General features: G+C 41.3%; 1 protein-coding gene across 3 annotated transcripts in view; it reads left to right on the forward strand.

The window, feature by feature from the left end:
• LOC140496025 (phosphatidylinositol 3,4,5-trisphosphate 5-phosphatase 2A-like) overlaps positions 1–26,994 on the forward strand; it is a 190,842-nt gene that overhangs the window by 42,852 nt on the left and 120,996 nt on the right. For 2 of the 3 annotated variants that reach the window (XM_072595470.1, XM_072595471.1), the window contains exon 3: positions 9,070–9,248. In XM_072595470.1, the coding sequence (XP_072451571.1) occupies positions 9,106–9,248 (143 nt within the window). In that variant the 5' untranslated portion in view covers positions 9,070–9,105. Of the gene's footprint in view, positions 1–9,069; positions 9,249–19,170; positions 19,279–26,994 lie in introns of those variants that run through there. The other variant, XM_072595472.1, reaches the window with a different exon arrangement.

Here is a 26,994-nt window from a genome sequence, read left to right on the forward strand (position 1 = left end):
TCTGATAGCATCTGTAGGTTGGAAACAGAGTTAATGTTTTGAGTCCAATGATTCTTCATCAGAACCCTTCAGAAGAATCAATCGCTGGATTCAAAATGTCGATTCTGCTTTCTTCTCAGATCTATAAAGGAAATAGTTGGATTTGTGCATTGGGGTTATCTCAATGTCATGATAGTCAATCACACTGAGCTCATTGAACAAAGTAATTGTGGAACATAGCTCAAAAGCTCCTGGAAGTAATGAGTTCTAATGTCCGTGTAGGCAGTCAGTGAAAGATTAATTATGTGAGACTTGAGTCTGATGGATATTGAGGAATTTAGCTGCTTGTCCATTGAAAAAGCAGGTTGATAATGCACAAACATGTCCTTAAAGATTAAAGACAAATGTAGAGTGAATTGTAATAAAAATAGCAAGTACTGGAGATACTCATTTGATCTGACATCATCTGGACAAAAAGAGTTAATATTTGGAATCCAATATGGTTCTTCTGCAAGAGCCAAAAAACATGGAGATATCATCTTTGCTGGTGACACAAAGGTTGGTGAGGTTGTGGATAGTGTGGGTGGCTGGTGACCAGTGGTGTTCCACAGGGATTGGTTCTGGGACCTCTGCTCTTTGTGATTTTTATAAATGACTTGGATGAAGAAGTGGAAGGGTGAGTTGGTAAATTTTCCAATGACACAAAGATTGGTAGAGTGGTGGGTTCTGTGGAGGACTGGTGTAGTTTGCAACAGAACATTGCCAGGATGCAGTGTTGGACTGATAAGTAGCAGATGGAGTTCAACCTGGAAAAGTGTGAAGTGATTCATTTTGGAAGGTCGAATTTGAATACAGAATACTGGGTTAAAGGCAGGAATTTTTGCAGTGTGGAGGAACAGAGGGATCTTGGGGTTCATGTCCATAAACATTGCCACCACTCGTGGCAGATGTGGAAGCTTTAGAAAGGGGGCAGAAGACTTTTACTAGGATGTTGCCTGGACTGGAGGGCATGTATTATGAAGGAAGTTTGAGGGAGCTAGGGCTTTTCTCATTGGAGCGAAGGTGGATGAGAAGGTGACTTGATAGAGGAGTACAAGTTGTTGAGAGTCATAAATGGAGTGGCTAGCCAGAGACATTTTCCTCGGGCAGAATTATCTATCACATGGAGACCTAATTTTAAGATTAATGGAGGAAGGTTTAGGGAAGATGTCAGAGGTAGGTTCTTTACTCAGAGTGGTGAGTACATGGAATGCACTGCCAGCAGTGGAATAGAGTCAGAGACATCAGAGACATTTAAGCGACTCTTGAATAGGCACATGGAAGTTAGTACAATGAAGAGTATGTAGGTTAGTCTGACCTTAGAGTATGATAAAAAGCCGGCACAACATTGAGGGCCGAAGGTCCTGTACTGTGCTGTACTGTACAATGTTACATATTCTATGTTTTCCCATGTTATAATTGCTTTAATTTAATGGTCTATCAGTGTTGGATAGAATAGGGAATATAGCATAATGTCCATCTCGTCCATAATGTTCATTATATTATTTTGGCAATTCATGTTCTAATTCTCTTGCCCTAGACCACTCAACTACTGGAAACAGTCTGTTTTTAGTCAGAAGGAGGTGATCAAACAATGCACACATGAACTACCCTGGACACTTTACAGTTCTAATTTCAAATAATTGGCATAAGGACACATTCCAAAGTTTCTCAGGGTGATTTAATCACAATGAATTATGAAGAGCCTGAATAGGAAAGAATAAGGAAGACCGTTGACTAGAAGAGGGGCCATTATCTTAGACCATTGATTTAAAGTAGTTGGTGGAAGGATTTTACAGAATTGAGGAGTAACATTTCACCCAAAGTGTGGTGGAGGTCTGGACTCAAAGATTAAAATGGTGGTAGAGGCAGAAACTCTCACTATTTTAAAATCACTGAGATAAATATTAGAAATGCCATAACCTTTAGGTTTAAAAACCAAGAGGTAGATGGCAATTTTTTTTTGGTTGACACAAAAAATGATGGGTAAATAGCCTCTTATGCTGTGATTCTCTATGATTTGGAGACTTTATTGCCACAGTTGTGTGTTATTATATCCATCAATGATGTGTGCACTGCCTTTTTATTTAAACAACCTAAATTTTTGTTGTTGTCTTGCTGACCAGGATGGAAAAGATAAAGGATATGGTTTGATCAACATCACAATGCACTGTTTTTTTTCCACTGTGCAAAGTCCGAAGCCTTTTATGTCTATGCTTTGCTAGACTACTGTTTGCAAACTTCTGACTGTATTTTCTGTAAGGTTGCAGAATTACATAAATATAGCAAATATTATTCAAGCAATCTAAACGCATCTGTCCAAAAGATGTCGAAGGGCTGCAATCATAGTCTCACTTTTGCTTATTGAGCAGTTCCAGAGCTCTTGTTTCTTTTTCTAACTGAAAGTCCAGATAAATTGGTCACTTTTTAATTGCAGAAAATTCATAATTAAAGTCATAAGATTGTTTGTTATGAGTTTAAAATTGTTCTTGTTCTCTGCTCTCCCAACTCAGCTTGTAGCCATTTTGCAGATCTACCCTTTCCATATCATTTCCAATGTTTGATACCTGTTTGTCCCTCAGAGTGTAAAACCTAGGTCTTTCCATTATTTTCCCACGAATCAGATCTTTGATACTTGGAATAAACCCTGTCGTTTTTCTGAGAGATGCATCGTGCATGTTCATTTTTCTCTGTGGTTTTGTGATCAGACGTAACACTTAAGATTGAATTTGACCAGAGGACTATACAGCTTGAACATTCAGGAGAGAATGAAGTTATTATTCAAAAAGAAAAACTGCAAGGTTACGGGGAGAAGGTGGGAGAATAGGATTAGTTCACAGAGCCAGCATACATGCAACAGGCCAAATGGACTCCTACTGTGCTGTAATGATTCTGTAACTTTGTCTGGCTCATGCTATGTTCTGGATGATCTTCACCTCACACTAATCACAGGGATGTTCAAGGACCTTTCCTTGCTCTGGTTGTGTGAATCCTACATGGATTGAACTATGGCACCTGGATTTAACTCTGTCTAATAGTTAAAGAGTTAAAGGATATAATGAAACTAGAACCAGGCTACATAATGAAAGTGGAAGCAGGTCTTTGTGATGGAGAGATTAGGTGGAATTTAAAGAGAGGCTGTGAGGCATGTCATTTGTCATTACAGCCGGTGATGTGTCCACTGAGAATTTCTAGATGTCGCATGGGGATTAGTTCCCGAATTGACAGTGGGAATCCTATCACTGGGACTCTCGAATCCTTGTGGATATTTATTCCCAGGACTTGCTGCAGTGTGGTGGAGAACATGTCCTAAGAGCTCCCACCCTGTCAAACATCAATAGCTGTCCATTAAGGATAATATTACCGGCACCGGTGCCCACTGCTGATAATTCACTTCTGCCTGGAATCACTGGAGAAAGTTAAGTGGGGGTAGAGTGGGGCCTGTGAGAGAGGGTCACCAGCAGTATAGGGGAGGAGGTAGGGCAAGGTGAGAGCATGGGATCTGTGGAAGTGGCCTTCAAATGCCTGTCTTTTAACAAGTCCCCCTCTTCTGATGCTGGTTCCCTCAGTCAAGCCTTTTATTAGCCCCACAAATCTGTCAGCAAAGCTGATGGGATCCCAGGGTGATCTCAGTACATAGTGAATCCACCCTGTTAGTCAATGGTGAGTGCCACAAGAGTTGCTGTCACAGACTTAATCAGAGTGAAGCAGGAATGCAATGCCTCTGTATTGATCATTCAGACAACACTCTTCTACACATTCTGAAACATATCCAGAGGGGGCATTGAACTCCGCCCAACAGCATTGAATACATTCTGGGATTCATAACTTTTGTAGAGTAAGAGATTTAATTAGGTGACACCATTTCTTATTAAACAGATGCTCATTCAAAATGGGATATGAACCTGGATTCTTAATTCTTAGGGCCAAAGGGATCAAAAGGTATGAGGTTAAAACAGGGATAGGATACTGAGTTGGATAATCAACTATGATCATGTTGAACGGCAGCGTGGTTTAATGCGCTGAATTGCCTCCTTCTGTCCTTTTTTTGATTTGCTGAGCATAAAATGTACGAGTGACAAACTCCAGGCCGAGTCAGCCTTAGGAGTGGAAATGATTACCATATAATATTACTGCCAGTAGCATGTTCTAAGAAAGGGCCAGAACCTTTATAGGATTAAAACATGATACTTCCCAGATTGGAATTCACTTGGCTCATTGTGTTTGTGCTGGCTCTGTGAAAGAGCCACTGAATTAATCGCACGGCACTGTTCTTTCCCCACATCCCTGCAAATGTTTCCTTTTCCATCGAATTCTCATTTGCCAATAGCTCTTTAATCAGTCCCACCATTCTTTCACACAATGCATTCCAGGTCATAACAACACAGCGCATGAAAAAATGATCTCCCTCTCTCATCCTTTCACCAACCATTTTAAACGTGTCCTCTGACTACCGACTAACCTGTCAATGAAAACAGTTTCTTCTTATTTACCCGACAACATACCTTTACATATTTTGAGCTCTCTGTTGAACCTTTTGCTTTCTTTAGTTTAAGGAGAACAATCCCACCTTTTTCAGTCTCGAATGTAAATAAAGGCCCTCATCCCTATTCTAGTCTCATAAAAGATTTGTGTGCACTCTCCAAGACCTGGTTATTTATCCTAAAGTGTGGTGCTTGAACAAAGAACTCTAGCTGAGATCTCATTTGTGTTTTATAAAATTTGCATATCATTTCCTTGCCCTGTATTCCACCCCGATGCTTATAAAGCCAAGGCTGCTCTTATACCAGCCCTCTACAAGTCAATTTATTTTCCCTGCTCTTCAGTCTTTCTTTCCAAACACTGCACTGCATTTCTCTGTACTAAACTTCATTGAAATGTTCCCATCTATTTCACTTGTCTGTTTTTTCAAAACATTGAGTAACCTGAGTGAACAGTGAAAGATTGAGGGGTGGATTTAGGACAGAGATGAGGAGAAACTACTTCACCCAGAGTGTGATGGCTGTGTGGAATGCTCTGCCCCAGAGGGCAGTGGAGGCCCAGTCTCTGGATTCATTTAAGAAAGAATTGGATAGAGCTCTTAAAGATAGTGGAGTCAAGGGTTATGGAGATAAGGCTGGAACAGGATACTGATTGGGAATGATCAGCCATGATCATATTGAAAGGTGGTGCAGGCCCGAAGGGCTGAATGGCCTACTCCTGCATCTATTGTCTATTGTCTATTGTCTATTGGATTATATGGGGTGCCACAGTCCATACTTTTGTGTTGGGTTGCCAACTGTGTTTGGACGTATTCATGGACGTTTAATCACTTGACCTACCCTCATGCTCCCAGTTATTAGTTGATAATTATATCCATCTTTGCCAACTTTAAGTACATTTAAGTTGTCATTGGACAAGCATATGGACGGACATGGAATAGTGTAGGTTAGATGGGCTTCAGATTGCTACAACAGGTCGGCGCAATATCGAGGGCCAAAGAGCCTGTACTGCACTGTAATGTTCTATGCTCTATATATCCCTGTGACACGCTATTTTGCTCCATCAATTGGAAAGTAAAATTTCTCATTACCCACAAGGCATGAACATTAACTGCAAGCCAAGCAGTTCCTTTATCCCCCCCCCCCCCCCCAATATCCAATATCATTTGCCTGGTAAAGAGAAATGTTCTAAGAAAATGACAAAAAAAATTTTTTAATGGTGCCATGACCTTTTTAAATACACTCATGGGATGTGGGCTTCCTTGCAGAAAAATGTGTTGCTGGAAAAGCTCAGCAGATCAGGCAGTATCCAAGGAGCAGGAGAATCGACGTTTCGGGCATAAGCCCTTCTTCAGGAATGTGGGCTTCCTTGGCCAAACCCAGCCATAGTTGCCTTTGAGAAGGTGTTAGTGAGCTGCCTTCTTGAACCATGGTGGTGCCTGTGCTGTGGGTAGACCCATAATGCCATTAAGGAGGGAATTCCAGGATTTTGAACCAATGAAATTGAAGGAATAGTGATACATTTCCAAGTCTTTCTCCACAGTCTCACAGAGCAATGTCCTGAAGGTTGATTTTCAATTCCTGGAGACTCCAGGTTGGCACCCCTACTCCCATGGCCATCTCACAATCCCGTAAATGGCCGTAAATGTCAGGTAATCCTGACAGCGGAGCTCATTGCTTTAAGACAAGACTTCCAGTATTATCTTATCAATCAGGTGGCTGGCAGTGTTTGAAGTGTTAACAGAGCAAGCTGGGAGAGGTGGACAACAGAAAGCATCACCTTGATAAGGAGGCCAGGTAAAACTATCATCAAGGATGAAATAGTAAGACCTCTAAGTAGAAATTGTCCCATTGGGCAGATGCAGCATGGGTTCATGAAGGGCAGGTCGTGCTTGACTAATTTTACTGGAATTCTATGAGGATGTTATGAATGCGGAGAACAATGGGGACTGATGTGGTGTATCTGGATTTCCAAAAGGCGTTCAACAAGGTGCTGCACAAAAAGCTGCTGCATAAGGTAAAGATGCACGAATGTATGGGCAATGTATTAGCACGGATAGAGGATTAGCTATGTAACAGGAAGCAAAGAGTGTGGATAAATCAGTGTTTTTCTGGTTGGCAATCAGTAACTACTGGTGTGCCTAATGTTGGTAAATGTGAACCTCCATTTTGGTTTGAATAACAATAAAGCGGATTATTATTTGAATGGTAAAAAATTGTAGCATTCTGCTATGCAGAGGGATCTGGGAGTCCTAGTGCATGAATCGCTGAAAGTTGGTCTGCAGCTACAACAGGTAATTAAGAAGGCCAATGGAATTTTGTCCTTCATTGCTAAAGAGATTGAGTTTAAAAGCAGGGAGGTTATGTTGCAGCTGTACAGGGTGCTGGTGAGGCCATACCTGGAGTACTGTGTGCAGTTTTGATCTCCTTACTTGAGAAAGGATGTACTGGCAGGAGAGGGAGTGCAGACAGGTTCACTAAATTCATTCCGGAGTCAAGGGAATTGGTTTATGAGGAGACCCCGAGTAGACTGGGATTATATTCATTGGAATTTAGAAAAATGAAGGGTATCTTATAAAAACACATAAAATTATGAAGGGAATAGCTAAATTAGAAGTAAGGAGGTTGTTTCCACTGGCAGGTGAAACTAGAACAAAGGGGCACAGCCTCAAACTAAGGGGCCCATAGGTGCCAACTGGACCTTCCAGTCACCGCCCATTTTAATTCCCCTTCCCACTCCCTTTCCGATATGGCCATCTTTGGCCCCCTCGATTGCCACAATGAACCAAACCACAAATTGGGGGAACAACACTTCATCTTCCACCTGTGCAGCCTACAGCCCGGAGGACTCAACATTGAGTTCTCCAATTTCAAATAAACTCCCTTCCCTTTTTCCAACTCCCTTCCCAGCCCCTCCTCAGCCATTCCACTCCTCCCAGCCACCAACTGGATTCATTCCTCCCATCAACCAACCAGGTCGTACCCTCTACCTGTCTTCACTGATTCCCCACCTCACTACCCTGGGCCCCCTCACTCCCTTTATCTGCAGCTCCCCCTTACACCCACCCCCAGTCCTGAAGAAGGGTGAAACCTGAAACATCAACTTCTCCAGCCTCCTGCTTTCTACCTTGGACTCCAGCATTTGCAGTTTTTTTTGTCTCTAACAAAAATAAGGATGAGAAGATTTAACACTGAATTGAGCAGTAACTTCTTGCCCCAAAGAGTTGTGAATCTCTGGAATTCCCTGCTCAGTGAAGTAGTTGAGGCTTCCTCATTGCAAGTTTTTAAAGTTTAGATAGGTCATTTTTGCACAGTCAAGGAATTATGGGTTATGGTGAGAGGGTAAGTAAGTGGAGCTGAGGCCACAAGAAGATCAGCCATGATCTTATTGAATGACAGAACAGGCTTGAAGGGCCGGATGGCCTACTGCTGATCCTGGTTCTTATGTTCTTACATTCCTACTTTCTTCAGACGAAGCCATTCTGACACCATAATCGTTTGTAGTGTTTACATCAATTCAACCAAATATTAAGCTTTTCAGTCTCTCTCAAACCCAGATACAACAGAGGGGAAGACCTGAAATATTTGGATTCTGTCACACTTTCACTCAATCTACATTTCCTGCAATTGATGGAGGCATTAAAATTTAACCTAAGTGCAGTAGATATTTTCCTTTGATTTTTCATGTGTCATTTTTCTGGATCCCAGCATTCAAAGGCAGGAAGAGTGCTGAGAGCAGGTAGATGTTGGAGATTGATGCTTGCTCCTTTTGGATCAAGGGGATTGCCAATGAAAAAGTAAGTTGAAAATGCCAATCTTGGCCAATCACAGGTCATTCAGTAGTGACTGAATATTTCCAGAAACCGATAGGAACTTAAACTGGCTCTGAGCTCCAAGGTGTGCAGGACTGAACAAACCTGAGAAGCATGGAAAACAGGAACAGGAGGAGGACATTTGGTCCTTCCTCATTACTGGACGCTGATGGCCCAACTGGGGTTTGGAAGGGAAAGAGGAAGATCAGTGGCCAATTCTTTATAAGTTGACTTTTCATGAGGTGATGCACAACCAAGGGTCAGACATTGGATCATGAAGTCAAATATAATTCACAGGACAGTTAGAAGGAAAGACTTTGCATTTATATAGCACCCATCACAATCGAGTGCTGGCCCAAAGTGTCATATAGGCAATGAAGTACAGTTGCAGTAAATTCACCTCCGTTATGTAACAAAACTGCGCAATCAATTTGCGCACAAATAACTATTTGGAAGTAATCAGCCAATCCATCCCAGTAATGTTGGTTGATGAATAAATATTAGCTGAGACACCAGGGAGAATTCCATTGCTGTTCTTTGAAACTGTGATATGGGACCTTTTGCATCTATCAGAAAGAGAAGAAAGCCATCCGCAACTGTACAACAGTGAACTAGATTTTGTCCTCAAATTGTCTACCTATATCCTTCTTACTCTGCAACAACAGTGCAATCACATGAACCATAATGACAGCACCAGTTTACAACTATTTACACACCTTCATTAACATCTTGCTGATGGCTTTTTTCTTTCCTTCCAGGGTTTCACTAATCGGTTTGTATTGGGTGTGGTCAGAATGGCTACAGCAGGTCCACCGTGGTATCACTTGGACATTAGCCGAGCTCAAGCTGAGGAACTGCTCGCCAAAGCTGGAATGGATGGGAGCTTCCTGGTGAGAGGCAGCGAGTCAGTGGTTGGAGCGTATGCACTTTGTCTGCTGTGAGTATTACTGAGCCTATTTGTGGAAATACTAATGGTGATACAGGAAACTTCCAAAGCAAATATTCTGATGTCTTGGCATCCACTTTGGATTTAGCATGTGAGAATTGGCAATGTTCAAGTGGGGCTGATGAATTGACCTCTGTTGTCTTTAGTTTATTTTGAAGTATGAGACTAAAGAAAAGCAAACTAGAAATGCAGGAGGAACCTTTTACTGAAAGGATGGTTTGGGGGTGATGAGACAAGAGATCTTTGTGGGTTTCAAGAACAAACTGAATACAATTTGCCAACAAATGGAGAAACATCAGGTGATCACTTTGGATGGATGGGATTGAAGAGGTCATGTCTACGATTGTTACTCAAGTTGCTGGAGAAGAAACTAGGGATGAGAAAATTGATTGGATATTTATTTATTCATTCAATGGATGCCAATTTTACAGTTTGGGCCAAACTGTAGCAGTATACTGCCGAGCTGAACAGCTGCAGCCTATGTGGTAACATATTCCCATACATGATGAAGGTTTTCAAGATTATGAAGGACTAGGGATGATGCATGCTGTGGGAGCTTAGTTCATAGAAGCAGAAGTAGAATAAATCATAGAATCCCTTCAGTGTGGAAACAGGCCCTTCGGCCTAACAAAGTCCACACTGACCCCCTGAAGAATATACCACCCAAACCCCTACGCTATCACTCTACATTTACCCCTAACACATTCCTGAACACTGTGGGCAATTTAGCATGACCAATTCACCTTACCTGCACATTTTTGGACAATGAGAGGAAACCAGAGCACCCTAAGGGAACCCACGCAGACACGGGAAGAATATGCAAACTCCACATAGACACAGCCCGAAGCTGGAAACAAGCCTGAGTCCCTGATGCTGTGAGGCAGCAGTGCCATCCACTGAGCCACCATGCCGCCCAGGTAGGCAGTCCATGGATAGATTAGCTCTATTTCTCAGCAACATCAGCAACAAGTGGGAACAGGATTGAAATTATCATAAAAGGACTTTAAATGGTGATTAAATAAACTCACACAAGGGTGGTTATAATTTAGAACGTGCTGCAAAATATTTTTGAAATAGAGCAAGGAGAGTTTCTCTGAAGGGAATTCATAAAGTATGGATAATGAACATAGAGTCCAGATTAGGCAAAGTGAACCAGATTATCTTCTGATGTCCTACTGCCCCACCTTCCCTTTCTTGGCTCAGTGGGACCATACCCTGGTTCACTCTTCATTAGCAATGAGGCAAGAGAATGTGATAAGGGATCAGGGAATTGGACGGACCTCCAGTTTCAACCTCTTCTCTGAGAAAGAAAATCAGCTCTGGGGACAGTCCTGGAGAAAGCTATATGTTACTTTCAAATGAACTTCATAAAGCAACATTGAGAGAGGCCAAAAGGTATGTTATTTTCTGTCGACCAATAAGAGTTAAGTTGGCACATAAAATTCAGTTGCCAAAGTAGGCACCTTAAGCCTGCTTCAGTCTGTAGATATCAACCTAAGATTAGCTGGGTTAGCCAACATCAAATTAAATGGAAAGAAATGGGGAATAGAAATGAGGCTGCTGACAACCTAATGATTAGAAAGGTCACTAGTTTTAATGTGTTTCCCTGCTTTGCTCAAGGAATGTGTATGTGTTTACAGCAAGAGTAGTAACTCAACACTAATAGTGTCACTAATAAACTGTCACAAAAAAAAGCAGATGTTTTCTTGAGACAGAGATGCAGTGAATAGATGTAATAATGTGGATAATTTATCAGTTAACAATTAGTGATTGTGCAGTGTAAATGTCATTCAGTTGATTGAGCAACACAGGGTGACCCAGTGGCTCAGTGGTTAGCACTGCTGCCTCACAGCACCAGGGACCTGGGTTCAATCTCAGCCTCGGGTGACTGTCTGTGTAGAGTTTGCACATTTCCCCGTGTCTGTGTGGGTTTCCTCTGGGTGCTCTGGTTTCTTCCTACAATCCAAAGATGTGCAGGTCAGGTGAATTGGCTACGCTAAATTGTCTATCATAGTGATAGGCACATTAGTCAGGGGTAAATATAGGCTAGGGGAATGGGTCTGGCTGGGTTATTCTTTGGCGGGTTGGTGTGGACTTGTTGGGCTGAAGGGCCTGTTTCTATCCAGTAGGGAATCTAATACAATCACAGAGCAAGCTAAAGCTGAGTTCATTAAAAGCAGGAGATGAGCTTCTTTCCAAAGAGAGATAACTAAGCCCTAACAACATAATTGATTAAAACTAGTCATGGTAAGTGACATGTCTGTGATATTTACCAGTGATCAAACTAATCATTTGATAGAGACTGGATAGTGTCAAGCATTTGAATATCTAACTTCTTTGTATTGAAAGAGTGTCATAAAACACTTGCCTGACAGCATTTTAGCTATATGTTGTGTAGTTGGAAGTGTGTTGTTTTATTAATATTCAGAATAAACTGGACAGACCATGGAAAGTGGAAATAAAATCCGACAACTACAATCACAGTTAAATTTATATAGGTCAACTTATTATCTGGGCCTCTATCCCTCTGTTACATGATTTGCTAAATTTTTGGCTTTATTTATTTATGGGATGTGATCACTAATGCTAACATTTGTTGTTCATCCCTAAATGCCTTGGACAATGTAGTGGTGAGCCACCTTATTGGTCTACAGCTACCCATCTAGTGTAGGTACAGCCCTAGTGCTGAAAAATCTATTAATGTCAGTGTTGAATATTCTCTTCAACTGAGTACCCACAGCACATTTTGACCAGCAAGCAAGGCATACAAAGGAAACCAAAGATCCTGCTCTAGGGGAGGGCAGAGTGAACAGAAGTAAAGTATTCATACTCATATGGAAAGAATCCCAAAGATATGCTCTTTAAATTCCAAAGATGGAAGCCAATGTGGTTTCAATGAGCCCTTGCCTCTATGTGAGAAACTGGGGCCTATCGCTTATCTCCCACGAGCTAGCAATACCTTTCTCATGGCAGCCTTCAGATGCTAGGCAATTCACTGGCATCCCTCTGAGATCCATTTTCATATGTGGAAAAGAAGAAGCCCAGTGGCATTTCTGACAGGGAGAAAGAGAATAGTAGTTGGTCTGTGAAGTAGCGGTGGACCTCACCACAACGTATTCCTTCAAGCTTTAATGGTATCCTGCTCAGTTTAGGGTTAGATGGCAAAAAGCCATTGTGCAAAAGCTGTATACCACCTGATGGACGTAGACGGCCAACTGTTACCCTGCTCTGCTATACCTATGACATTGAAACACTTGGTTGTATTGAAGGTGTGTAGATTTAGTTGCAAACATTCTGTCAATATCCGTATTTAAACCTATGAATATATCAACAGACTTCAGCTACAGAACTGAATCAAATGTCACTTAGCTCTGTCCAGTAATTTAAAAGGCCCCAATATTTTCAAACACAAGTTGCAATTAAAAAAAAATGTAAATTCACATTCAAATTTCTATTGAATTAATTTGATTATGTTTGTGTCAGTGGAAATTTGAAATGCTATTTTTTAATTCAAATCATCAATTATCATTTTCACAAGCAAACCATTTTGCAACGCCAAAAGAAAACTTATCATTGTAATAAAGGTACTTGAAATGTTAATGTATCATCCTGAAACTGCAAAGAAACACTCAAAACATCACTTTAAACATATGAGTATGAATACTTTACTTCTGTTCGCTCTGCCCTCCCCTAGAGCAGAATCTTTGGTTTCCTTTGCAAGCTCTGCTCACTGGTTAAAAAGTGCAGAGACACCCAAACTCTCTCTTCAGGATATCTTCTTCCTATCAGCAGGTGAGAGGGCACTTCTGGGTCTTTCTCCACAATCCAGGAGAGAGAGAGAGAGAGAGAGAGAGGTTTCAGTGGTATGAATTAACATGGAAGAGGGGTGTACGATGTGTCAGAAGCTAAGCAGAGGTTTCCTCTTGCCAACAGCTCCTTGCCCATTGCCCATGCCTTCAATCAGTTACTGAGTGCATTTTATTGACGCATCCCTCCCTCCTCTCTCAGGCAACGTGCTCCACACTCTTTGGTCAGTCATGCAGACCACTTATCAGCAGACCCGCCTGGAGCTGGGTTACTCCCAGCAATGGCAGGAAGACGTCATTAAGTAACAACTTAGAGATGACGTAAGAGACCATTTACAGGTCTCAATCAGCATTGAGCTGGGAGGGAACCTACTCAGAATGTAATTCTAGTAAAATCAAGATGGTAGTGTGGGTCAGGCACACCCTCCCCCACCATCTCATGAGACTGCTTTCTCACCTCCAGCCATGCCACCACTGGGAGCTCAAGATTCAGCTCCTCATCTTATTCCCTGCCCTTCCTTTACAGTCAGCAGCATGTCCTTTACACAGCATGCCCTTAGCTTTCAAAATTATTGCCTTTTATGTGTCCCACTTTTATAGGGAGAGGGGTTTTCAGGTGTGTTGCAAGGGTGGCACAGTGGTTCAGTGGTTAGCAGTGCTGCCTCACAATACCAGGGACCCAGGTTTGATCCTACCCTCGGGCACCTGTCTGTGTGGTGCTTCCATGTTATCCCCATGTCTGCGTAGGTTTCCTTCGGATTTCCAGTTTCCTCCCAGACTCAAAAGGTGTGCAAGTTCGGTGGATTGGCCATGCTAAAGTGTCCAGAGATATGAGGCTAGGTGGATTAGCCATGGAAAATGTAGGGATAGGGTTGGGTCTGGATGGGATACTCTTGATGGGGGTGGTGGTGGTTCAATGGGCTGAATGGCCTGCTTTCATACTGTAGGGATTCTATGATCTTTCTTTCAATACCTCATCTTCGCACTTTTGAAATCAATTTATTTTCAATCATTCACAAAGTGCGAAAGTTACTGATGGAGCATTTATTCAAATCTTGTTGTGGTTGCAACAGATGGCAATACTGGACAAGAGATGTTCTCGGTGAAACATTGTTTGATAGATCTTTAACGGAATTTTGCAGTTGGTTATTGTGGTGGTTAGGTTGAACATGCATGAGGTTGCAAATGTTCTTTAACAAAAGGACACAGTCTATTGCATAAAAGAGAAATAGTAAATTTATATTAATTTAGTATTTATGAAAATGACAGTTTAGGAAGATCTTAACACTTGCATCAAAACAAAGTTTAAATCTGCTTACAAGGAATATCCTTTCACAAGTGCTCTATCCCAGAGAGATAGCACTCCTATATGCGACCTTTATTTTCTTGGTTGATTGACTATTTCCAGTTCTCCTCCTTGGAATTATAAGACAGCTTTACAATTTGAAATTCCTATTCAAACTCTCATAGCTTGGAGTCTTCTCCAACTAAATCCCTTCAATTACAGTGACTGATCTCCTGAAATAGAAACTTGATTCTTCTGCTATGAGTGAGGAAGATTCTCTTCTAAACTGAACTCCTGAGTCATCCACAACAAGCTTTCTTGGACTCTTCATGTGGACGGACTGGTTACAAAGGCCCAACAGCATCTCTTCTTCCTCAGGCAGCTGAGGAAATTTGGCCTGACGGTGAATATCCTTGCCAACTTTTATGGGTGCGCCATTGAGAGCATTCTGTCTGGATGTATCACTACATGGTTATGTAACTGTACCATTCGAGATCGGAGATGGTTACAGAGAGTGGTGAACTCTGCCTGGACAATCACAAAAGCCCAACCTCCCATCTATAGAATCCATCTACCAGGCCCGCTGTCAAGGAAAGTCCGCCAGCATTCTCAAAGGTCCATCCCACCCTGGCAATATTTTTCTACAACCTCTACCATTGGAGAGAAGGTACAGAAGCCTGAACACACACCCCAGCTGGTTTCATAACAGTTTCTACCCTACTGTTAGAATACTGAATGGACTCACAAACTCTTAACATTCGTCTGTACCTGTGTTTATGTTTTTGCTGGTTTACCTGTTACTTACTTATCTATGCTACTTAACTCTTGATCTGCCTGTCTTGCTCAGAAGCCAAAGCTTTTCACTGTGCCTCAGTACACGTGACAATAAATTCAATTCAATTCAATTCAACTCAATTCAATTCATTTCAATTCAATTCAGTTCAGAACCAAAGTCCAGACTAACCTAATAGTCCCGATCTGTTCTCTTCATTGCAAATGCAGCAATGTAAACATTCCATAAATTAAGACCACATGCATCCAACTGAGCACTTAATATGCTTTCTTGGAAATAAAGTATTTAGGCCACGGTTCCACAGGACTTTCTGACCTGTTTAAAAAAGCAGTTATCTTCACAGAACTGAAACCAAAATCCATCTATCTTTTATATAATAGATTCCTAATGGTAATATACATTATACATATTTATTACAATCTCTAATTGTACCTGCAAAGTTGGTGGTAAGCTAAAATCTTAACAACTGAGTGGCTTGCTATGCCATGTCAAGGGACAATTAATGGTCATTAATCCCTGATTGCGAACATAAACCCTGGAGTCACAAAACAACCGCACCAAGTAAGGGCAGCAGATATCATTCATTGAAAAGAGACAAGAGAATCAGACAAGCTTTTGTAAATATCTGATAGCTTTTTTTCTTTATTCAGTCACAGAATGAGGGTGTCACTGGCTAGGCAGCATTTAATACCCATCCCAGGGCAGTTAAGAGTCAACCACATTGCTGAGGGTTTGGAGTCACATGAAGGCCAGACCGGGAAAGGATGTCAGTTTCCTTTCCTCAAGGACATTAGTGAATTAGTGAACCAGATGGGGTTTTTCCAGACTTTCAGCAATGGATTCATGGTCATCATTAGATCCTTAATTACAGATATTTATTGAATTCAAAATCCACCATCTGCCATGGCGTGATTCAAGTCTGGGTTCCCAGAACATTATCTGGGTCTCTGGATTAACAGTCCAACAACAATACCTTAAGACGATCACCTCCCCATTAAATACTCACCATTACTGATAATAGTATTTTATTAACATTGTGGTAAATTTAAGCTCATGACTCTACTCCAAGCCTCTAGATGACCAGGACCATAACATAACTTATAGAATCACAGAGCCGCACAGCACAGAAACAGACCCTTTAGTCCAACCAGTCCATGCTGAACATCAGCCCAAACTAAACTAGTACTATCTGCCTGCTCCTGGACCATATCCCACTAAATCTTTCCTATTCATGTACTTATCCGAATGTCTTTTTAACATAATTGTACCTAAATCCACCACTTCCTCACAAAGTTCATTCCACACACAAAACATCCTCTGCGTAAAAAGAAACTCTCTCTCATGGCTTTTTAAAATCTCTCTCATCTCACCTTAAAAATGTGGTACCTGGTCTTGAAACTCCCCCATTCTAGACAACTACCATTACCTCTATCTATACTTGTCATTATCTTAAAAATTTCTATAAGGTGGCACAGTGCTCAGTGATTACTGTTAATGTGCTCATGGTTCTTTAGGATGGCACAGTGGCTCAGTGGTTAGTACTGCAGCCTCACAGCACCAGAGTCCTGCATTCAATTCCAGCCTCGGGCAACTGTCTGTGTGGAGTTTGCACATTCTCCCTGTGTCTGCGTGGGTTTCCTCCAGGTGGTCTGGTTTCCTCCCACAGTCCAAGATGTGCAGGTTTGGTAGATTGGCCATGCTAAATTGCCCATTGTGTTAGGTGCATTAGTCAGAGGGAAATAGGTCTGGGTGGGTTACTCTCTGGAGGGGTGGTGTGGACTTGTTGGGCCAAAGGGTTGGGAATCTTAAAAAAAACCTGCTCTCAGCTATTATCTCCATTCGGGATACAAACTGCACATAGTGTTTGCCATTGTTATTTCCTCATTTATTTACATTGACCTTGATAATGACTAGCCAAGGCAGCCCTGACTATGTTCTCCTACATTCTTTCAAATTTTTCATCATTGTTTGTCATATTATTCCACAAACTATCCGCAGCAATTTCACTGTTCTTCCTTCAGTTCCTAAGTCCAGAGCCTTTTGTATACAACAGCACAAGCATGATGAAACATGAATCAACAACAAATAAAGTACTTAATTGAAAACTGCATCTTTGTGTATTTTAATGATATAATTAACATACAATTAGCAATCAGCATCAGCCCACTTAGATCATCATTCCATAAGATACTGGAACACAAGGAGGCGATTCAGCCCATCAAGTTCGCCCATCAGGTCGTGGCTGATCTGATAATCCTCTAGTCCACGTTCCTCCTTTTTCCCCATCATCCTTAATTTCCTTACCATTTGACTTTTCCACTTTGAATATGGCACAATGACCCTTCCTCAACAGCCCTCTGCAGTAAAGAATTCCAGAGATTCAATATCCTCTGAGATAAGAAATTCCTCCTCACGTCTGCCTTAAATGAGTGACCCCTTATTCTGAGACTACACCTTCTGGTCCTAGACTCTCCCACAAGGTGAAACAACCTTGCTGCGTATAGCCTTTCATGTCCCTTAAGATTGCATTTTAATAGCCTTATAAACTATCTCAAACCCTTAGTCTTGGCTATTTCACCCTCCTCCAGGAACAGGAACAGGTTTCTGTTCCTGTCATCACAGTCCCTTCAGTTCAGCATGCCATCATCTGCAGGTGTCAATTATGGTAGTTTATCATATTATTTTTCAAGGTCCTTGCATACCACACCTTTTGCAATTCTAGGGTCTGTGCTTTGTCTGGATTGTCTAAAGTTTCAAGTTCAAGAAAGACTTAGCTGTTGGAAATCCACATTTCGTAGTCTCAATTATGTTTCTGAATTCTTCTACCATTACAGTGTGGCACTAAGTTGTAGCCTGAGCTGAGATTAGCTATGCACAGTGCAAAGATCGAAGCTGAGTAATCAAGCCCTTAACTTGGTTTAAAGAGTTTTTGAAAAATTGAGCTGAACTACATTAATAATTATTTGATTTAATCCTCTCAAACAGTAGCAGCAATGGTCAGATTAGAGTCGTAGAGCTAAACAGCATGGAAACAAACTCTTTGGTCTAAGTTGTCCATGTCAAATAAGTTTTCCAAAGTAAGTGAGTCCCCTTTGTCTGCATTTGGCCCATATCCCTCTAAACCTTTCTTATTCATATGCCTATCCAAATGTCTTTTAAATGTTGTAACTGTATCTGCATCCATCAACTCTTCGGGTAGTTCATTTCACACAAAAACCACCCTCTGTTTGAAAACATTTTATTTTTTGCAAACTCACGAAAATAAGACAAGTTTTTGTAATTTCCCATATTTGTTGTGATCAAAATTTTTTTTTAGATGCAAGCACCAATTGCTGCTGCTGGGAAATTGAGAGTTACAGTAAATCCAAAGAAATATTTTCTTTGGGAAATTGTAAACTGCAAGCCCCGCTACCTAACCAGAGTAGTAATTGTGCATGCTGTACAGTATTTTTCTCAGTGGAGACAGTACACCAACGCAGTTTTGAACACTCAATGGCATTGAACATTGACTGCTTTTTAGGCCTAATACTTCCTGTATATAACAGAGATTGTCAGCGATGATAACACTTTGCATTTCCTCAAACAATTGTTAGCAACAGCTCCCCAACTGTTGATCAGTTCCTTTTTATCACCAATTTGAATAAACCTCAAGCAGGCACAATTTCTTAATTCTCCCCAATAACAATAATCAATTCAAGCTTGTCACATCCAAATGCATTATGTAATCATTGTAGAAATTTTCAGTTGCGATCCAAGCTGTTGCATTGGGAAACCAGAGCAGTCCACCTGTGCTGAGTAAGGTTCCAAAGACTACACATTGACAAGCAGAAATATTAACCTATACAACTGGAAAACTCTTTACTTTGAATAGTGTCTTTGGACTTTTACATTGATGAGACATGGCTTCAGTATATATCATCTGAAAGACAGCATCTCCAACAACTTTCAAGCTTCAATATATGTCTAGATCGAGATGTGAAAGTGCTCTTATCTAAGCTGTGGGGATTGTTTAGAGTACAAAGGAAGTCAAACGACTGCAAGTATTTCACTCACAGTTGAATGGAAAGGATGTGGTCATTTTAAAATGTGTTGAATGTTGCTTCCATTTAACTGTTTCCACGCTGGCATCTAAAATTGGTATGTCTTTGCTAAAAGTTTCCATTTCTCTTGCAATTGGTTAGTACTGTCTTAAAAATCATTTACTCAGTAATCAGCATTTTAGATTGGCATTAAAAACATACAGGCAAGAGAAATAAAAGTTGTTTTTTAGATTATTTATTTACATTAAGACATAAATTGAATGCACAACTTGTATTCTTGCAAATGATACTGTTACTCAATATTTTGTACAGTTTTCTTTGTCTCTTAACTTTGTCTCTTAATCATAACAAGATTAAAGTAAAATTAAAGTGAGAGGCACAGACCAAAGCAACTTCAACATTGAAATTTAAAGAAAAGTCTGGCTTTTTGCCTTGGAAGTACTTTTCATTTGGTTTAAATTACAGTTGAGCTGATCTTCTAAAACCGCAGTCATATTGTGTTGGAAGAGAATGGAGAGTAAATGATATCAAACTGACTTGCAACTGGATTAGAAGCACAAGATTAAATCAATGTTTAGCACACTTGGTGGAGACCTCAGATAGCTTTTTCGGATGCTGTGTTTTTATTTAAAACTCAAGTTCAGATCTGAAGCAAGAAAGGGTGCTTTGGAGGAGTGCACAGAACATTGACAAGGCAAACTGTATTTCGGCCAACTTTGTCTTGCTGATCTCCTTCGACTTACAAACAGCAATGATATAATTTAATTGGTTAACTTACCATAAACCAGTTATTGACATAATCATAATTTTAGCCGAATCCTTTTTACAACCATTAAAAGTTTTTTGTTCCATTGCAGCTATAATAGTTGCAATAGTGCAAAGATATCATGAGTCACTGATTTGATGACATGGCAGCTGAATTATTTGAATAGACTGCAGTTCTGAGAACTTGACCAAACCCATCTCATGAATAGAATAATGCTCCTTTAATGGATAAGATCATAAGACCATAAGACATAGGAGCAGACATTAGGCCATTCAGTCCAACAAGTCTGTTCCGTCATTCAATCATGGCTGATAAGTTTCTCAAACCCAAACTCTAACTTTCTGCCCATAACCTTTCATCCCTTTGACAATCAATAACCTATCTGTCTCCATCTTAAATATACTCAATGACCTGGCCTCCACAGCCTTCTGTGGCAGTGAATTCCATAGATTCACAATTCTCTGGCTGAAGAAGTTTATCCTCATCTCTGTTTTAAAGGGTTTTCCCGTACTCTAAGGCTGTGCCCTAAGGCTTAATCTCTCCTTCTAATGGAAATATCTTCCCAATGTCCACTCTGTCCAGGCTGTTCAATATTCTGCAAGTTTCAATTATATACCTCCTCATCCTTCTAAACTCCATCAAATATAGATCCAGAGTCCTCAAACATTCCTCATATGTTAAGACTATCATTGCTGGAACCATTCTCATGAATCTCCTCTGGACCTGCTCCAGGGCCAGTACATGCTTCCTGAGATATGGGGCCCAAAATTGCTAACAGTGCTCCCAATGCAGTCTGACCAGAACCTTATAGAGCCTCAGAAGACTATCCCTGTTTTTATATTCTAGTCATCTCAAAATAGATGCCAAGTGTATTTGCCTTGCTAACTATCAACTCAATTGGCAAGTTTACCTGAGAGAAACCTAGACTAGGATTCCCAAGTCTCTTTGGACTTCATTTTTCTGAATTTTCTCCCTATTTAGGAAATATTCCACGCCTTGATTCTTCCTATCAAACTGCATTACCTCACACTTTCCCACATTGTACTCCATCTGCCACTTTTTTGCCCAATCTCCTAACCTATTCAAATCTTTCTTCAGCCTCCCTACCGCCTCAATACTACCTCTCCCTCTGCTATCTTTGTATCATCTACAAACTTAACAAGAATGACCTGAGTTCCTTCATCTAGATTGTTAATGTATAAAGTGAAAGGTTTGTGGTCCCAAAACTCAACCCTGTAGAACACTACTTGCACTGAATGCCATCCTGAGAAGGACCCTTTTTTATCCCCGCTTCTAGCCATGCTAGCACCTTGCCTCTAACACCATGGGCACTTATCTTACTGAGCAGCCTCCTGTGCAGCACCTTGTTGAAGGCTTTTTGGAACTCCGGGTAGATAATATCCCTTGGCTCTGTTTGGCCTAACCTGCTCATTACCTCCTCAAAGAATTCCAACAGATTTGTCAGGCATGACAGCCCCTTGATCAAACCATGCAGGCTTTGCCCTATTTTACCATGCACTTCCAAGTACTCAGAAATCTCATCCTTCACCATGGACTCCAAAATCTTACCAACATAACTGAGACTTGCTTACAAAGTTGTTTCTCAACTTCCCACTGACTATTGGGGGTCTATAGTTCAATCCCAATGAGATAATCATCCCTTTCTTACTTCTCAGTTCCACCCTCATAACCTCCCTTGATGTATTCCCAGGAATTTCTTCCCTAAGTACCACTGTAATGTTATTTTTAATCAAAAATGCAACACAGCCCTTTCTTGCCCCCTTCCTATCCTTCCTATTCCATTTGTATAACTGACTTGGATGTGAATATAGGAGGTATGGTTAATAAGTTTGCAGATAACACCAAAATTGGAGATGTAGTGGACAGTGAAGAAGGTTATCTCTGAGTACAGTGGGGCATTGATCAGATGGGCCAATGGACAGATGGAGTGGCAGATGGGAATTTAATTTAAATTTAATTTAATTTAGAGGTGCTGCATTTAGAAAGGTAAATCAATGCAGGACCTTTACACTTAATGGTAAGATCCAGGGGAGTGCTGCTGAACAAAGGGACCTTGGAGTGCAGGTTCAAATTTCCTTGAAAATGGAGTCCAACGTAAACAGGATAATGAAGAAGGCATTTGGTATACTTGCCTTTATTGTTCAGTGCATTGAGTATAGGAGTTGGGAGGTCATGTTCTGCCTGTACAGGACATTGGTTAGGCCACTTTTGGAATACTGCATGCAGTTTGGGTCTCCATGCTACATGAAGGACATTGTGAAACTTGAAAGGGCTCAGAAAAGATTTACAAGGATGTTGTCAGGTTTGGAGGGTTTGAGCTATAGGGAGAGGTTGAATAGGCTAGGGCTGTTTTCTCTGGAGTGTTGGAGGCTGAGGGGTGACCATATAGAGGTTAATAAAATCATGAGGCGCATGGATAGGTTGAATAGACAAATTCTTTTCCCTAGGGTGGGAGAGTCCAAAACCTGATAGCATAGGTTTAGGGTGAGAGGGGAAAGACTTAAAAGGGACCTAAGGGGCAACTTTTTCACGCAGAAGCTGGTGATGTATGGAATGAGCTGCCAGAGGAAGTGATGGAGGCTGGTACAATTATAGCATTTAAAGCATCTGGATGGGTATATGATTAGGAAGGATTTGGAGGAAATGGACCAAATGCTGACAAATGGGACTAGATTAATTTAGGATATCTGGTCGGCATAGACGAGTTGGACTGAAGGGTTTGTTTCCGTGCTGTACATCTCTATGACTCTATTAGACCGACGTGTTTCTTTTCTCCTTTGGACTTGGGGCATCTAGAAAAATAAGCTGCATTTCTCGAGTTTCTAATGAAGCTATATATTCCAAAACACTTTCATGGGTGCATTATCAAACACATTTTGCAACTAGCCAGCTAAGGGATATTATGACAAATTTGTGAAGGAGATAGGATTTAAATACCAGAAAGGTTCAGTCAGGCAAATTCCCAAGTTGAAACATCTTATTTCAATTTCTCCTGCAAGGACAGAGTCACAACAGCACTGTCTGTGTTGCTTTCTATATATATTTTCAGAATATAGAACAGTAGAACAATAGAACAGGCCCTTCAGCCCACCCTGTCTGTACCAACCATGATGCAATTCTGTAGTAATCCCCTCTGCATCTTCCTCTATTTTCATGTGTCAGTTTAAACACCTCATAAATGTTGCTATTGTACCTGCTTTTATCACCTCCACTGGATGTGTTCCACACATCTACTATCCTCTTGCACAAAACAATTTGTTTTGCACATCTACTTTAAATTCTCCCCCTCTCACTTTAAACCTTTTTCTCCTAGTATTTGTCATTTCCGCCCTCGGAAAAAGACTCTAACTATCCACCCTCGCCATGTCTCTGATAATTTTATGTATTCCTATCAGGTTGCTCTTCAGCCTCCAATGCTCTAATGAAAACAATCCAAGTTTTTCCAAGCTCTCCTTACAGCTAATCCACTCCAATTCAAGCAACGTCCTGGTAAACCTCTTTTGCATCTTCTCCAAAGCCTCCATATCCTTCCTATAGGGTGACGACCAGAATTGTGTACAATACTCCAAATGTGGCCAAAGTTTTACACAGCTGTAACATGACTTGCCAACCTTTCTACTCAATGCCCTGACCAATAAGGTAAGAGTGCTGTATGGCTTTCTTACCACCTTTATCCACTTGTGTTGTTAATTTCAGGGAACCTTGGACTTACACTCCAAGGTCCATTTATTTGTCAATGCTACCTTGCCATTTACATATAGTTTCCTCTTGGATTTGACCTCCAGAAATGCATCACCTCACACTTGCCCAGATTAAACTCCATGTGCCATTTCTCCACCCAAATTTCCAATTGTTCTATACCCTGCTGCATCCTTTGACAACCTTCCTCTCTATCTGCAACTTTAGTCATTTCCATGTTGTCTGCAAACTGACCATCTACATTTTCATCCAAATCATTAGTAACTATCATCATTGGAATCTTATAACCTATGTTGATGAAAATAATTGAAATGAAATGGAACATTTTTCAATAATTAATTCCACAAGAAATAAAACAAAGTCAATTCACCAACTGGAGGATAAGCTATTTTCCTGAGGAAAACCAAAGGTTCTTTGTAGGAGTAGGAAAAATTGTTGCCTTTTGTTGACAAGAACTCATTGGATTCAGGGATTTCAGAAGCATTCAAGTGGATTGGAAAGCTACAAATGTGATACCACTGAGTTGATCAGAAGGATTTAAACTAGTAAGGTGGGGGTGTGGGACCCAGGGAGATAGTGAGGTAAGAGATCAATCTGAGACTGGTACAGTTGAGAGTCAAACAGTCAGGACAGGCAGGGACAAGATAATACTAATAAATTAAACTGCATTTAACTCAATGGAAGGGGCCTAACAGAGAAGGCAGATAAACTCAGGGCATGATGAGGAACATGGGATTTTATTTTATTTTTAGATTTTATTCCCTACATTGTGGAAACAGGCCCTTTGGCCCAACAAGTCCACACTGACCCTCCGGAGAGCAACCCACCGAGACCTATTCCCCGACCTTTATCCCTGACTAATGCACCTAACATTATGGGCAATTTAGCATGGCCAATTCACCTACCCTGCACATCTTTGGATTGTGGGAGGAAACCAGAGCATCTGGACGAAACCCACGCAGACACAGGGAGAATGTGCAAACTCCACACAGACAGTCACCCGAGGCTGGATGGTGGTGCTGTGATGCAGCAGTGCTAACCACTGAGCAACCATGCTGCCCCAATTACAGAAACATGGCTCAAGGATGAGCAGGACTGGCAGCTTAATGTTCCAGGATACAAATGCTACAGGAAGGATTGAAAGGGAGGAAAGAGAGGAGGGGAGTGGCGTTTTGTGATAAGGGATAGCATTACAGCTGTGCTGAGGGAGCATATTCCTGGAAATACATCCGGGGAAGTTTTTGGGTGGAACTGAGAAATAAATATTATAGACCTCCTAATAGTCAAAGGGAAATTGAGAAACAAACTTGTAAGGAGATCTCAGCTATCTATAATAGGGTGGTTATGGTAGGGGATTTTAATTTCCCAAACATAGACTGGGACTGCCATAGGGTTAAGGGTTTAGATGGAGAGGAATTTGTTAAGTGTGTACAAGACAATTTTCTGATTCAGTATGTGGATGTGCCTACTAGAGAAGGTGCAAAACCTGACCTACTCTTGGGAAATAAGACAGGGCAGGTGTCTGAGGTGTCAGTAGGGGAGCACTTTGGAGCCAGCGACCATAATTCTATCAGATTTAAAATAGTGATGGAAAATAGTGAGAGATCAGATCTAAACGTTGTAGTTCTGAATTGGAGAAAGGCCAATTTTAATGGTATTAAGCAAGAACTTTCAAAAGCTGATTCGGGGCAGATGTTCGCAGGTAAAGGGATGGATGGAAAATGGGAAGACTTCAGAAATGGGATAATGAGAACTCAGAGAAAATGTATTCCTGTTAGGGTGAAAGGGAAGGCTGGCAGTTATACGGAATGCTGGATGGCTAAAGAAACTGAGGGTTTGGTTAAGAAAAAGAAGGCAGCACATGTAAGGTATAGACAGGATAGGTCGAGTGAATCCTTCGAAGACTATAAAGGCAGTAGGAGTACACTTAAGAAGGAAATCAAGAGGGCAAAAAGGGGACATGAAATAGCTTTGGCAAATAGAATTAAAGCAAATCCAAAGGGTTTTTACAAATAAATTAAGGACAAAAGGATAACTGGGAAAGAATAGGGCCACTCAAAGATCAGCTAGGCAGCCTTTGTGTGGAGCCGTAGAAAATGGAGGAGATATTAAAATAGTATTTTGCATCAGTATTTACTGTGGAAAAGGATATGGAAGATATAGAAAGTAGCAAAATAGATGGTGACACCTTGCGAAGTGTCCATATTACAGAGGAGGAAGTGCTGGATGGCTTGAAACGCATAAAGGTGAATAAATCCCCAGGACCTGATCGGGTGTACCCCAGAACTCTGTGGGAAGCTAGGGAAGTGATTGCTGGGCCTCTTGCTGAGATATTTGTATGATCGATAGTCACAGGTGAGGTGCCGGAAGACTTGAGGTTGACTAACGTGGTGCCACTATTTAAGAAGGGTGGTAAGGACAAGCCAGGGATCTATAGACCAGTGAGCCTGACATCAATGGTGGACAAGTTGTTGGAGGGAATCCTGAGGGGCAAGATGTACATGTATTTGGAAAGGCAAGGACTGATTAGGGATAGTCAACATGGCTTTGTGTGTGAGAAATCATGTCACATACTCAGGCGACTGACTGTGTGGAGTTTGCACATTCTCCCTGTGTCTGTGTGGGTTTCCTCCAGGTGCTCCGGTTTCCTCCCATAGTCCAAAAATGTGCAGGTTAGGTGAATTGGCTATGCTAAATTGCTCGTAGTGTTAGGTGAAGGGGTAAATGTAGGGGAATGGGTCTGGGTGGGTTGCGCTTCAGCGGGTCAGTGTGGACTTGTTGGGCCGAAGGGCCTGTTTCCACACAGTAAGTAATCTAATCTAATCTAATCAAACTTGATTGAGTTTTTTGAAGAAATAACAAAAAGGTTTGATGAGGGCAGAGCAGTAGATGTGATCTATATGGACTTCAGTAAGGCGTTCGACAAGGTTCCCCATGGGAGACTGGTTAGCAAGGTTAGATCTCATAGAAAAAAAGGGATACAGAATTGGCTCAAAGGTAGAAGACAGAGGGTGGTGGTGGAGGGTTGTTTTTCAGACTGGAGGCCTGTAACCAGTGGAATGCCACAAGGATTGATGCTGGGTCCTCCACTTTTTGTCATTTACATAAATGATTTGGATGCCAGTATAAGAGGTGCAGTTGGTAAGTTTGCGGATGACACCAAAATTGGAGGTGGAGTGGACTGTGAAGAAGGTTACCTCAGATTACAACAGGATCTTGATCAGATGGGCCAATAGGCCGAGAAGTGGCAGGTGGAGTTTAATTCAGATAAATGCGAGGTGCTGCATTTTGGGAAAGCACATCTTAGCGGCACAGTGGCACAGTGGT

Source organism: Chiloscyllium punctatum, chromosome 25, assembly GCF_047496795.1.
Source record: "Chiloscyllium punctatum isolate Juve2018m chromosome 25, sChiPun1.3, whole genome shotgun sequence".
Lineage (NCBI taxonomy): Eukaryota > Metazoa > Chordata > Chondrichthyes > Orectolobiformes > Hemiscylliidae > Chiloscyllium > Chiloscyllium punctatum.